The 15508-nt window shown below is 47.4% G+C and overlaps 1 protein-coding gene across 1 annotated transcript in view; it reads left to right on the top strand.

Moving 5' to 3' along the window:
- Positions 1-499: 499 nt before the first annotated feature.
- Positions 500-15508, top strand: part of LOC144146249 (phospholipid-transporting ATPase ABCA3-like) — a 78197-nt gene continuing 63188 nt past the window's right edge. Inside the window, exons 1-5 of the mRNA XM_077678213.1 lie at positions 500-641; positions 1738-1937; positions 5746-5946; positions 9786-9964; positions 12824-12958. Coding sequence (XP_077534339.1) covers positions 526-641; positions 1738-1937; positions 5746-5946; positions 9786-9964; positions 12824-12958 — 831 coding nt within the window. The 5' untranslated portion in view covers positions 500-525. The remainder of the gene's footprint in view (positions 642-1737; positions 1938-5745; positions 5947-9785; positions 9965-12823; positions 12959-15508) is intronic.

Below are 15508 nucleotides of genomic sequence, written 5' to 3'. Positions count from 1 at the left end.
GGTTTCTTGCGGGACCATATATGTCGAGCGAGCAATATGTTTCACGAAGCGATTATTTTCTCCCTGAACAAAAACAAGCCAGGTTTATATACGGTCAAAAACAAACCAAAGGCAGAAAACGGCTTAACGCGGTATGCTGGCGCCAGCTAGGTTCACTAACGGTAAACGAGGCTTCGGAATCGGCTGCAGAGCGGTCGGCCCCTGTGATGTCATTGCAAATTATGAAAACACACGATTTAGCGAGAAAATAAAAAAAATTGAACTTGAATTGATTATTTCTCGGTGAATAAAGCATCGTTTGCATCCGGACAAGCGCTGGGGTACTATATATAACACTAATCTTTCGAATAAAACAAACTTGTATTTTGTCTGCGTGGCCTCTTTGGGGTTAAATCGCTAGATACCAATACTCCTGTATTTTACCAAAGCAAGCAAAACCGTTCTATCACTCCCCAAACTTGGTTTAACAGCGTTCAACCACGGTAATTTTTTCGTTTCTTCTCGTCGCAGCAACAGCAGGGGCTGATGGGCCTCTCTCCCAGCCAGTTCTGGCTCGGACACTTCCTGGCGGCGCTGTTTCTGGCCATGGTGGAGAGCGGCTGCGCCTGCTACTTTTTACTCTTCGCCGAGCAAGACTACGAGTGAGCCACTCTTGTGGTGTATGTAAGCACAGGAACGCGACGACGAAGCAGCGTCCGACCTCCGCGCTCCACGCTCCCTTGTAAAGCAGTTAGGTGTCCCTAAAGAAAAAAAAAACCCTGTCCTTAATTAATCCAGCAAGGGTATCCTGAAATGCTGCGAAGGGATGAAACGCAATAGGATGCACTTAAGATATATCTGCAGGGTAACGAGGCTTTACTGACGTAATTAAATGAAGAGCACTTTGTGTTCTTGCAGGTACGGTGACCTGTTGCATATAATGGCGGCTACGGCAAAGTAATCAGTGATCAGGCTTCTATCTTAAATCCAAGCTTTTTGCAATTCCATCAGGTATTTCAAAGGAAGCTTGATGTATAGAATTGGTCCAAACAGTAATCAGCTGTCTGAAAGTACGGTTACGGAAATGGTATAAACGACGGCTTCCCCGGAAGGCTTTCCGAGGAGTTAATTCCTATATATACGTCGCTCAGGCGAGCGTCGGCCGAAAATTTTGGGCTGTTTACCGCGCGTTTGTTTATAATTTACGGCTAACAAAGCAGCGTCTTCGCACCCCTCATCAACGGTGAAAGCTTTTGATATGTCTTTATAACACTACCTGACGCCGGTTGTATATTCAATATTCGCCGTCATGAAGTCGATTCGCCCTTCTGTGTTTGCGTTTTCGTGTCTCTTCACCCTCTCGTAATGCATTAGGACTCAGCCCTGAACAAACGTGTGCCTCGCTTCAGCGCACACGCACGCAGAGAGAGAGAGAGAGAGAGAGAGAGATGGACGGATGGATGGATGGATAAATGACGGACGCGTATTTGTGACGAGGTACCGCGGCTAAGCTGTGTGTAATGGTCATTTTCTGTTGCACGATAGCACACAGGTATGAAGTTCTTGGTAAACAGCACATCAGACATTCCAATTGGTGAGAATGCTGAACAACCCAGCTTCTACATACGTCATTGGAGCAACATCTGAATTTATTGGCTACAGATCACTAGCGCGATTGGTAAACCTGACTGAGCCCCAATTAATATACATCTCCATAGGAATGAAAGGCGTCGGGTGAACAGCGGATTTTCCTCCCAGGCCGCGACTCGAATACTGCGGGGACACCACCTGCGAACACCGTTCGCTCAACGGCACGTACACGAGCCTGTATGACACCGCTCCGGAGAGCACACGGTACCTGCAGAATGCAACATTTTCGCTCGTGTTCGTGGCTCTGGTGATCTTCAATATCTGTCACACGCTGCTCGCCCTTCTCGTCGCCTGCATCCTACCGCTCGGTGAGATTACGATTGTGACGGTGACATCATCTTACGCAAGGGTGTGCTCACGTAAAGGATATCTCCGTGAATCATACTTTCTGATTTTGTTAACGTAACGTATGTTTGTCGTGCACGGCTGTCCCATCCCGCGTTTCATGTGCAGCTCACGTTTCCTTCTTTAGCATACTGCATGGACAATGTTGTCTGATAGGGGAGGGGAGTAGCTTCGCGGACACCACCCTTGACTACTCTTGTCTAGCCGGCAGTGTTCTCGACATAATTCGATGTTTCCAGAAACGACACCACAACAGGTTAATGCGTGCAGAGGAAACGCCAGGGCATTCGATTCGCCGACGTTTGACTGTGCACTTCGTTTCGTAGGCTGCTTTTTCACCGCTAGTGTTTTCCTTTTCTTTATTGCGAAGCACAAGTTCCCTCCGGTAAACGTTAGTTTTCGAAGAGAACCTTGCTTCGTTCTTCACTGGGCGACATTATACGTCGCTGTTACAAAGTCCTTATCTCAGATCTGCTGTATTTGGAGAGAGATTTTAAAGAGGCCCTAAATAGGCTTTCGAAGGTCGCCATTTTAACCGCGCAATCGCTAGAGTACCCCTTCACGACGACGTATACCAAAATATTGCACCTCTGCGTATAGAGCATGGGACGCACAAACACGCAAAAAAGATCTTCCTTTCCTTGTTTACTTACCGATCCTCGTCGCCATTCTGCCACACATTGACGCAAGGTTTTGGCTCTGACGCAGCCTCTAGTCCCACAAAGCACTGAACAGTACGGCGCCGCTATGGGTGGGCCCCTTTGAAGGCTGTAGCCAATCAGCGCTCCCAGCTCTGGGGGAAACGCAGGTGCACGTTTCGGCGGTTGCGGCGACCGGCACTCCGGCACCGGCGGCACGGCGAATGATAGTAGGTACGAATGTCCATCGTCGCCGTCCGTCATACGAGCTTAGCCGAGTTTGTAGATATAGCGCGTCGTTTACAAGGTATGAATAGCGCTGGAAAACACGGAGCGCCCCTGCAGGCGAAAACGCCCACGCACGACCGCGGCAAGCCTCTGCCTGCGCGGTCGATAAGCAACCGATACTGCATACGATACTCCATACACCGCAGCAGCTGAAACGTCACCGCTTTCCAGAGCGGGACTATTGCTGAAAATCAGTTTATAAATGCGTGGAAGGGGGTGATAGTGCGGTGAAAGATTGCGCTGGTGATCGTCGTCGGTGCGTCTTCGTAAAGCTGTGACTGAATAACTGCGGCGAGGCTAATCCTTTTCTGCCCGAACCGGCCTCGGAGGAACCTGTTCGCCATGACAGCGCCGCATGCGGATACGCGAGCGGGCCGCTAGACGTCGGTGGAAATCTTCAATTACTGTCGTGAGCGAGCATGTTAATTGTGTCTGGGACCCCGCTGTCTAGCCTTCAAACGCTCATTTCCCCTATTCTAAAACTGATGCGCCGATGCAAGCACTGCCGGCGTGAGGAACCGCCGACTGGCCCTGCCCGGTATAATAGTGTGCGGAGCATGCGCGCCGGCTGTTTAAAAAAAAGGGCCCATCTCCCCGCGAGGCGGACTCGAGTAAATGCGTCGCATAGGGGGTGGGTGTATTGAGTTAACGGTTAGTGTTTGGGGAGTTGGTGGTAGTGAATGCGTTGTATCAGCAGCTTCTGGACGTAGTTTGAATGAGTCAAGGATATAAGGCGCGTTCGTAGCCTTTGATTCTGTGTCGGTTTTGTGGTGCAGTGGGAAGAGCACCATGTACCTCGCGTTCCGCCCACAGGTAGTGAATGCGTTGTATCAGCAGCTTCTTGACGTAGTTTGAATGAGTCAAGGATATAAGGCGCGTTCGTAGCCTTCCGTTCTGTGTCGGTTTTGTGGCGCAGTGGGCAGAGCACCATGTACCTTGCGTTCCGCCCGCAGGGTCGTGGGATCGAAACCAGGCGCCGGTAAGTATTATTTTTTTATATAGTGTAGGGGGAGGGGTGCGGACCTGTTGTTGAGAGCGAGGAGGGTAGCGTGATGCGTGAGAGGAGGAGTGGGGGAGAGGGCGCACCTGGAACGGCTGTTGCGGACGCCGAGGCACGCCAACGCCGGGTGACATCGTGAGTTAAAGAAATGCTCTACATTTAAAAAAGCGTGGCGTACCACCGAGCGGAGCCAATGGCTGCGCGTATCTCGAACGCGCAAGGGCGTTGTCCAGTTTCTGTAGGTGGTCTTGCGCCGGGTCGATGACGTCATAGCTTCCACATTGCCTTGGAGTTGTGAAGAAAGGGTAAAGGCTCCAGGCCTTATCGCAGGACCTTTTAATGAACGATAACTTTGCTGATACTCATGCATTTAAACCATTTTTGCGGCAGGACATTCCTTGGATAGCACTGCAATGATTGCGCACGTAAAATCGCAATCTTTGGTACCCTGTTTGGGCCCCCTTAAGGTATGCTGCGCCGATTGGGCATGGTGCACTTGCAAAACAGAATGCTGAAAAAAATTTGTTTAGCCACCATAAGTGTCTGTGGGTTGACGTTCAGCCAATAATCCAAGATTCGATGAAGGTGTGCACTAGGAAGAATGTTATATGGCCGCGTTGCACGCACCCGGTTGCACGAGAAACTGCTTTCGGAGCAGGGGGTTGCTTAATCGGTTTGTGCTATGGGTTCGCGATTATGTTTTGAAGAAATTAGAGGTTGGCAGCCCATGTGCAATTGCTACTGAAACATTATCACACCTCGCACTGTTTTTGTGAAACCTTTATTCGTCGATTTGTGTACTATAGCAGTTTTAGACCACGTAAAGCAATTGCAATTGCTTCACGTGGTCTAAAGCCATCAATTCGTGGCGCTTTAATTAAGTATTAATGCTTAATTAAACCGCCACGAATTGATGGCGGCTCATGCTTGTTGGTCTTGCACACTTCTCTGAAGCCGAGCTCAAGCCTGTTACTCAACGTGGACGGAACCTAAAAACGGGCTTTGAGCACCCGGCCTAAACTTCGTTATGTAGGACGCAGCACCGGCGTTCGTTATGAATTTTCGAGTGCAGCATTGACGTCCACGATCTGAGGCCTTAAGCAGAAAGTCCATAGTCAAAATTTAGATGACGATTTTAGATACGAATTGAAGCGTGCAACCTTTTTGATTAAGTCATTCATCCCTGCAGCGAATTCTGCTATACTCGAGGATTCCGTGGAACTACTCGAGGGAGCAGTCAATTTTGTTTGTCTTTGAAGACAAAGTAACGTTGTTTGTCATAACACCGGAACATTGTGTACGAAGCGAAAACGCGTCTGCGTCGAGACTTCGACGCACGTTAGCCATCCCCAGGTGGTCGAACTTAATCCATAGCCGTCCACTACCGCGCGCCCTATAGCCCAGGACGTAGCGACACCCCCCCCGTCTCCAAAGAACGAAAAAAAATCACGCATCTCCACGAATTGAATCATGATGAGTGGGCGCGACGCACTGGGGATCGTTCTTATCGTAAATCCCCCGTGGCATTGCCCACTCGCGCATGCAAATTAGTGAACGCGTGTGTACAGTATATACAATTCCTATCCAATCCAATCTGATAGAATTCAATTTAATCCAATCCAATCCATTTCAATCCAGTCCAGTCCAATCCAATCCAATTCAATCCAATCCTTCAACCTTTTACGGGGGCTGCAGCATACACATATTCGGTTTATAACACTGTGTACACTGACGCCAAGGCACGGACAAAGTGAGGTCCTAAGGTGCTTCGCACCTAAAACAAAACATTGATAGCATCATGGTCGCAAGTGCTGTCACTAATGGCTATTCACCGTGGACACGCAGGACGATGGGCGATGGTGCTTGGATTCGGCGCCTATTTCCTGGTGCCCGTCTACGACGACGAAAAGTTCGGCATCCTCTTCGGACAATCCCTGCTCGGCTACTTGACTGAAAGCAAAGTGGAGAAGCTCCGCAAGGCCATCTACCCGAACGTGGCGGCGAGCACCGTCCTCAAGATAATAGGCATCTTCGACGATTTCGAGAGTGCGTACCCCGGTCGTGGTGAACCGTTAGCGTTTTGTTACGAACTGGAGCACTTCTGCTCAAAAAGTGCTTGGTTTTTGTGCGAAAGTGTCCAACGGCATAGCTATGAACGTATTTGAGTTACCCACATAGAACTACGATCCGAACCTTTCTCTTTTTTTTCTTTTTTTTTTTTCGTTTTCATCGGCTTGCTGAGGGGGTGTTTTCATGAACCGGTGGTGACTTGTTTTGCTGTTCTTCAAATATTTTTACAATAAAAGAAAGGATAAAGCTATAGTGAGAAGAAAACAAAACCCGAAATAAGTTCGATACAGGACGCAAGAGTTTCCAGTAAGCCTTCAGAAGAAAGTCGTAGTCCTGACCAAAGTGGAAGAAACCGTAGATAACCACAGATTTAGCAGTTGACGTATTCAGGCGAGAAGCCCTATCGGAAATTTGTAAAGTGTCTCAGAAAACGAGGAAATGGAATGGATTTATAGGAACACGAAAGCGTCAGCTAGGAAGGAGAGACAGAATCGAACTGGCACAGCTGTAGAAATTGGATAACAGAAGCCAGAATAGTGACACTATACTCGTGACAACTTAAGAACGGCACCGGAAATTGCCGCTGTGCCTTATCACCGTAGCCGGATGTTTCTCCGCGCGGCGCAAGTAGGGCATTACTGGGAATATTTTGAACATGGCGTGAGCCGTTCCCGTATATGCTTATAAACGATTCCAGGGACTACAAACAAACTGCGTGAGACAAGGCAGACGATATCACGCATTCATAGCAAACCCCTTTCAAAACGCGCGCGCACTGACGTCACGGGTCCGGCGCTTTGGCGGAGCGATACACTACACGAGGTAGTGCCGTTCTTGAGTTGTAAGCGAGTATAGGGCTCACAGCGTGGCAACCACCGAAGGAACAATAACTAAAGGCGGTAGCTTAAAGGAGAGAAAGAAGCTGGCTGTTGCTACGTGTAGAGCGTATGCACTGAGAGACCAAGCTTGAAACGTAACGAATAACTTGGATGAGATAAATGAAGCAGCACAAAATGTCCTATGCTGATTTGTACAGCCATGTTGGGAGAGGAAACATTAGTGAACGGAAGAGCTTGGTTTGCGAAATTAACAAAGGATGAGACGGAGAAAGCACTCAATCGAACGAAGATAGGTATCGCCTCAGGCGGCTATGCAACAAGCGTGGATCTGTATTAGAAAAGCTGGCAATGTTCCTTGGTTTCCTCTAAACATTGGCACGATTAGCCTGGAAAAAAGGCAAGATAATTCTCCTTCACGGAAACGGTGATGCTAAAGAGCATAAAAAGGATCGACCTATAAGGCTGCCCCCTTTCGCATAAAAGGTATTTACGAGGGCATTGGAGAAACGCAAAAATGGCCCCCAAGTTTTTGAATTCAGGGGTAACGGGCTGGATTTAAGAAGGCTGCTCAGCAATAGATCACATTCACGCTATCGATTTAGTAATGAAGCAATTAGAAGAGTACAACAAACCTGTTTACATTGCATTTATTATAAACTGCCAAAAATAATTTGATACAATATAAATCCCTTCAATGAACGAGGCATTGCGAGTACGGGGTGTAGAATGGACGTACACAGACCTCATAGAGGACATGCATAACGACTGTACAAGCACGATACCCCTTCTTAAGAAGGTTGTGAGGTAAATGAAGTAAATAAAGGGTAAGTAAATAAAATGCGAAAAATTGAGAGCCCTGCCTTCAGAGCCCTGTGATCATAAAGTCCAGCGAAGCAGCATTGGTGGATGACGATGCTAAGTTATGTATTAGGACTTACCGTAATAAGTTCCTTAGAATGAGTTCTAAAACAATTTTCATATAATGGGACAGTTTCGACCAAACAAGAGTCTGCAACCATATTCCCACCGTAGAAGTGTAATTGACAGCAGACGGGAATTCTGTGAATTTTAAAACTTCCCTGTGAAGTAATCACGACCCGTAAAGGAAACTCGGCGTCAATACAGGTACCACAGATAAAACGTGATCCGATAGATGCCGGTCAGAACTTATGCAAAACAGCTTCGCTGTAACTCAAAATCATTTTTATCCTGAAAAATTGGATAAAGCTGTAGGTGTGATACCTTACACATTGCGTTCGCATGGCGTACCGCGAAGGGAACGAAAGAGTGGACGCGTATTTGCTCACTTCGGTGCAAATGTCGTCGAAAGACTACACCACCTCTCATGCACTTGTCCTCCAGTCTCGCTTCTCCCACGATAAACACGATAAAGATTCGTTCAAGTCAATTCAATTTTCTTGGGTTCCACTGCTCGCAATCCATACATCCGAACCGTTCTTTACAGTTTTACTTGGATTGGCGCCATGATGCCTAGACTCGGACGCGAGCCCTCTTTGTATTTTTTAGCCGAATCATTGTTTTCAACGCGTACCTCTTTATGTGCTACTGCAAATATGAAGCACAGATCTATTTTGAGACAAAATAACGCTGCCTATATAGTACCAAATATGTATAGACTTTTTGCTTAAAGATGCCTAATGTTTTGCTTTTGGTCAGAAATTTTGAAAAGTATTAAGAATATTTTCAGATTTAATCATTTGGAAAAGTTTTGCGTTGATAAACTTGTCAAATAAGTCTGTCACCTTTTGGCCAGATAGCTGAATCGACGGATATACGGACGGATATACGGACGGACGGGCGAACTTAAACAGGAAAACCATGCGTTGAATAGCCAAAAAAAGCCTACCTTTTTAATAACTACGACGGCCATTTTTAATACCCTAGATGTTAAAGTTTATAGTTCCGCCGTCAAACGTTACCAGGAAAAAATACGAAGAAAAAAATCACGCCATATCCACGGAATGAATTATGATAAGTGGGGCGAAGCTTGAGAGGGGGAGATCATCGGTAACCGTAACTCTCCCGTGAAAGTTCGCCCATTACATCATTAAGAAAGACGTAAGACTGTGTGCGTACATTGTACAAATCAACTTTTACTTTCGGAGTCAATGCTCCCAGGCCCAGACCTGGTGAAAGACCCCGCACCTCACCACAATTTGTCACGTAGGATGGGACACAACGGTAAAGAAATAACTTTTATTTAGAGCGAACTTGTGCCCGAACAAGACGAGAGGAAACGAGCAAAGGTCCTTGCGTCTCGTTCGATCTCCGAGAACGACTGCCTGCGTTCGTGGCGTGATCTCTTGCGTGATCTCCCCCTCGCAGTGCACGTGCGCTCGCGCCTCCGTTGGCGAACACAGACAAGCTCGCGCTCCCGGTGCCGAGTTTGCGCTGCCGGTTGCAGCCAGTTCTTGCGCGTGCAACGCGGCCCACTTCGCGACATCTCCGAAGGCATGCGGCGGTCACGTACCACGAGACACAAGGGATGGACAGACCCATGACTTAAGGAGCTTCGCCCATAAAAATACCGAGTGCAAGTGAGCGTGCGTCACGTGAGGAGCGCCCGGCGTCGGCCAGGTCGACCTTCGAGAACACACTCCCAAGCGTTCGTGCCGTGATCTCTCGCGTGCTCTTCGTTTCGCCAGTTCACGCGTGCTTTCACGCCCGAGGTGGGGAGCACAGACGCCGAGTTCGCGCTATAAAACCCGCTGGTTAACAATTGCCGCGGGCTGTAGCGCGTGCTATCGTGGTCCATTTAGGGAGAGATGTGAAAGGCTGCGGACAAAACGGTCCAGGCTTGCCAGTCATGAAGAACTTCCAGTGGCACAGTTCGGAAATGCGTGAGAGGTGCAACAGCCGGGACTTCGACGAAACGAGAGGGGCCGCCAGCTCCGCTGTTTCTCCACCCTTGCACCACTAGTGCAAGCTGCCACCGTTTTTTTTTTATTTCCCCAGAGAACGCCGACTGGAGCCTAGTGGGAACGCCTGCCCTGAGCGTGGACACGGTGACCGTCGCGGAGATGTGGCTGGCCATGGGCGCAGCAGCGCTGTGCAATGCGCTGCTCATCTGGTACCTGTCCAAGGTGCTTCCCTGGACGGCCGCCACACCACTGAGCCCCTTCTTTCCCTGCATGGTGAGCGAAGGTGTCGTCATGGTGCGGGTGTTATGGCATCGTAGGGTCATATTTCCACACACGTATACCGCACTCTCAAGGTGTCCCCTATTTTTGCAAAAAAAGGGAAGTATCAAAATTTCAAGTTTTGTTATCAATTGCACAATGGAAGGCTTTAGCGGAACGTTTTGTGACGATGAGAGAGCCTGCTTTCTTTTAGGAAGCCCTTCGCGGGTGTCATGGTGTCATATTTTCACACACGTATACCGCACTCTCAAGGTGTCACCTATTTTTGGAAAAAAAGGGAAGTATCAAACTTTCAAGTTTTGTTATCAATTGCACAATGGAAGGCTTTAGCGGAAAGTTTTGTGACGATGAGAGAGCCTGCTTTCTTTTAGGAAGCCCTTCGTGGGTGTCATGGTGTCATATTTTCACACACGTATACCGCACTCTCAAGGTGTCACCTATTTTTGCAAAAAAAAAGGGAAGTATCAAACTTTCAAGTTTTGTTACCAATTGCACAATGGAAGGCGTTAGCGGAAAGTGTTGTGACAATAACAGAGCCTGCTTTCTTTTAGGAAGCCCTTCGCGGGTGTCATGGTGTCATATTTTCACCCACGTATACCGCACTCTCAAGGTGTCACCTATTTTTGCAAAAAAAAGGGAAGTATCAAACTTCCCCCTTTTATTTTCGATTGAACAATAGAAGGCGTTATTGAAAAGTGTTGCTACAATGAGAGAGCCTGCTTTCTTTTAGGAAGCCCTTCTTGCCTATCTTAAACTTAGACCAGTGTAGTAATTTGGACGTGAGGGACTGTGACTCGATTCTTTTAGGGTTGCCGTGTAAGCGGACATCACAATTGCCATATTGTGCTTGTTGAGCCAAATAGTACGATATGCGCCTGTTCCTCACGCGTGCCTTTTCTCTGTTCAGTTGCATGTGCTGAAAAATTTGGACTGAGTAAATACACACCCCCACCCCTTTGCTATGCCCCTTAAAAGAATTAAAGCACGCAAATAAATAAATAAATAAATAAATAAATAAATAAATAAATAAATAAATAAATAAATAAATAAATAAATAAATAAATAAATAAATAAATAAATAAATAAATAAATAAATAAATAAATAAATAAATAAATAAATAAATAAATAAATAAATAAATAAATAAATAAATAAATAAATAAATAAATAAATAAATAAATAAATAAATAAATAAATAAATAAATAAATAAATAAATAAATAAATAAATAAATAAATAAATAAATAAATAAATACTTGTTTGTGCGTTTTAGGCTAACTGAAGTAGCCTCCGAAGCGTGGCGGTGGTGGAAGTAGCAAATATCCCAAAACCTTTAAAAGGATAAACCAAATGCAAACCTTTTAATTCATGAAACTGTGACTTCGTTTTCTAGTGAGGTCAGAGTGTATTAATGCCAGTAATATGCCATGACAGGGTATAATATACACACCATGATTACCGAAATCGTTGAGTTATACATTATTGTGCGCTGTATTGCTATGCTTTTAGTACTATCACATTCTGTGATGATTTTTTTTACACTTCAATGTACTTTTTAGCACGAAAGTGTTTTATAGCGGGATACACCAAGATTTCACTGACGTCATATCCATCCCGGAAATGACGCCAATAAAACGAAGCAAGCGGCCTGTAAAGGGTGCACCCCTTGCGGGGAAGTAACCTTTAGTACTAAAGAGTGCGTTATACTTGGGGTTGTTCGTTTTCGCGTTTTATATTTTAACATGAAAGTGTTTTATGCCAGCGCACGCCGAGATTTCACTGACGTCATATCCGTCACGGAAATGACGCCAGTACACCTTTGCCGAAGCGTCCCGCCTGCATGACGTCGCTCGCCAAGCACACCCACAAGACAGCCGCCGACCCGCAAATCATGCTCAGCTGGAGATTTCGCTGCACATTTCACTTTCGTATTTTACCAATTCCTATGCCACAGGAATCAACCACAATTTGTTTCCCAGCTGCTATGATATCTCACGAGATTGGCAGTATTTCTAAATCAAATGTAAATAAAAATAAAGTGTGCGACGCGCAAATGCGAGAAACCCGCCGCGGTTGCTCAGTGGCTAAGGTGTTGTGCTGCTGAGCGCTCGATTCCCAGCCGCGGCGGCCGCTTTTCTGATGGAGGCGAAAAGCAAAAACGCCCGTGTGTACGAGATTTCGGCCCACGTTAAAGATCCCCATGTGGTCCAACATAATTTGGAGCCCTCCACTACGGCGCGCCTCATCGCCTGGGAAGCGTCGGCGCGCTAAACCCCACAATGAATCAATTTAGTGCGGAAGGCCGCACAGAATACTTTCGGTTAAATGTGCCTGATAGTCTCGTTTAGTTGCGGTGTATGCTTCACCAAGCGATGACTCGCAACCAACACCCGAAATTAGCCCAGTTTCACTGTGCCCCACTGTGAAGCGGGCTCTGGGCTTCCCGCGTGCTCGCGGCTTGTCTAGCGCCCGCCGAACAGCGCGGGTTGGCGAAAAGATAGGACTTGCGCAGTCACCTAGCGGACCGTCATTCGGGGCTCGCCACACCGCCGATGAGCGGTCAAACTAGGCTTCCGTACTGTTCTGATTGGAAAGCGTGTGACGTAAGAAGCAATATATATAAAGGCGACGTTGTTCGGGACAACGTGAGGTCCAGGTGGCTGGGGTGGCGTTCGAACATGCGTTAACGTATTCCATCTCCGTTTGCCACCGCACGGACGAGATCCTCACGCGTTTTTAAAGATACTCCAATGGATCGTAAATAAGTTTTTTTTTTTTGGCAAAATATACAGAGAAGTTCAATTCAGCATTCCGTAATGCATTTTGTGAATTAGGTATTTCTTCGTCACTCGCAGCCGAGTTATTGGCATCTTGGACCGGCGATCAAGCACGTAGACGCTATATTGCCGCCAAGCGGAGTGACTAGTCCTAACCGCTTCGAGCAACCACCGACTGCACCAGTCATCATTGAGTGCAAACATCTTGTCAAGGTTCGTACTCCACGTGAGCTTTCTGCATAACCTGGGGCTCAAGTAAGACAAAGAACGCATACAGGATGTAGTTTGGTCTTTGTGTTTTTCTAGTAGAATTTCAAAACGATAGAAACAAAAAATAAGAAACTACAAAAAGAAATGCCGCTCATGGTGCGATTAGAATCCACGTCCATCGGATAATGCGGAGATCCCCGACAAGTTGAGGTACAGCGGAAGCTGCATTCCTCTCACCTTTCGGTTGCATTTAGATTCATAGAAGCGCAGCCATTCAAAGGTTAGTCCTCTACTAGCATAGGTTGCGCAATTTTCAAACGTAGTTTTTAAAGGGACCCTGCAACACTTCTTTCAACTTTTTTTTTTGAAATCTTAAATGCTTGCAGGATGTAGTCACCCAACTCACTCAGTCCTTAGATTAGGGGGTCGAAAAGTACCTCAGCCAAAAATTACTGCTTTATGCTAGCTCATCAGATAACTTGGAAACTCGCTGAAAAGATTTTTCTTTCTTTCCCGATCTTGACGTTCTTCGATGGCCCGAATTACGTCACTTAGGCCATGTAGCGGCTGTTGGCCGATTTTTCTTGAGTTGCAGATTGTTAATTGATTGTTGTTTGTAAGGTTTAACGCGCCGACGCAACGCACGCGATGAGTGGAAGCCTCCAGATTAATTTTGACCACCTGGGGATCTTTAACGTGCGCCGAAATCTCGTACACACGGGCGTTTTTGCTTATCGGCTCCATCAAAAAAGCAGCAGCCGTTGCCGGGAATCGAACCCGCGTCCTCGTGCTCAGCACCGCGGCGGGTCCTTCAGTTGCAGCAATGAACGCTTTTCGATGGCAACTTTAAAAGCAAAGCCACAAAAACAAAGCAAAAATGGAAGGCGTATCTGGTGCGACGAGCAAATCACGCAATGCCGCTCCGAGCTGACGATAACTATAGCTTTCGCAGTGGCCCTAGACGCGAAGGAAAGAGTGAAAGCGCTTATCGAAAGTGTTGCAGGGTTCCTTTAAGTCGTTCTGACAACTGGGGAGCAACTGTGGAGTAAGCGACAGTTAGCAAGCGGAGGTGCTCCTCTTTATAAGCACTGAGGACCTGAGATTGGAAAACGACTCACTATAGCTATGACGCCATCTGAAAACCAAATCAGTGTTTTTGATTTTCCCTCAACCTCTGTCTTACAAATGCTTACTTCACCGTTACACATCATACAAATAATCTCCAACCCGGCTCACCCTTAGTCCCTCGTTCAACTCGGCCTCACCACAACCTCAGCCACATTCGTGATTAATGCAGTGTCAATATGTTTTATGCTCAAACAGGGCACTCTTCAGGCGTGTCAAGCGGACACTTTCCAGAGCTAGCAATAGGTAATAACTTTAACCCACCGCGGTGACTCAGTGGCGAATGCGTTGCGCTGCTGAGCACGAGGTCGCGGGTTCGATTCCCGGCCATGGTGGCCGCTTTTTTGATGGAGGCGAAAAGCAAAAACGCCAGTGTGTACGAGATTTCGGCGCGCGTTAAAGATCCCCCGGCGGTCAAAATTAATCCGGAGCCCTCCACTACGGCGCGCGTCATCGCTTGCGCTGCATCGGCGCGTTAAACCCCACAATCAATCAATGAAATCAATCAATCAGGTAATAACTTTACGTGCTAGAATAAAGTCCCAACCGCATGGACACGTAAAATCGATGTACTGGCGCATCGGCGTACGCCGCTACCTTCACGCCGACCGACGTCGCCGGAGAGGACGAGTAACATAGGCCCCGCAACGCGCGCGTAAGCTCAGCGTACTCCGCTGCGCCATGCAGTGGGGCTGGACTACACCGGCCTAAGCTTTGTGGCCTCCAGTTCAACTACAATTTTACTCAAAAGAAATAACGCAGGCCTCAAACGCCCGCGTATTCCGCGCGGCGAGTCGGGCGGAGGGGAATCGACAGCGAGGGGACGACAAAAAGAAAGGGAGAGGAAGGGATGGTGGGGGAAAGGAGAAAGCGAACAAAGAGAAAGCAAAAAAGAAAAATTTTGTGTACAGTAGGCAAAGGTGTCACATAAACTGGCGAACACCTGCCGCCGCTCCTTTAGCGGAGAAAGCATTCCTGGTCTGGCAACCATGGCAGCCCGGCACCAAAATGGCAGGAAAATTTGGCGGGCACGCCAGCAGAAATGCTACCAAACGTTAAGAATTGATATGATTACTTGGAAGGTACAAAACCGTCCACCTAATTGGGCGTAACTCCCTTCCTCCCATAGTTGCTCGTTGCTTCACGTGTTTGCTCCCGTTATCTGCTCTCCGTGTTTTACAAATGAATTAGTTTTTTCCAAAATCATTAAGACAGAATATTTATCATTAGCTTTACTTGCCATGCGACCTGGCCTCTAGGAACATCACCGCCAGAGGTCGACGTCAGCAGCGTGCGTCCGAGTTTGCGTCGACGTCTGGCTGGCTCTGACTTTGGCGTAACAATCGCGTAGAAATGAATTCGGCGTACGCTGGAGTGCGCCGATTTTACGCGCGCTTACGCCGAGCTACGTCGATGCGCGAATGCGCG

The sequence above is a fragment of the Haemaphysalis longicornis genome, unplaced genomic scaffold, assembly GCF_048455015.1.
Source record: "Haemaphysalis longicornis isolate Haplotype H1 unplaced genomic scaffold, Haemaphysalis longicornis Haplotype H1 scaffold_7, whole genome shotgun sequence".
Lineage (NCBI taxonomy): Eukaryota > Metazoa > Arthropoda > Arachnida > Ixodida > Ixodidae > Haemaphysalis > Haemaphysalis longicornis.
This window is presented reverse-complemented; position numbering and strand designations above follow the sequence as displayed.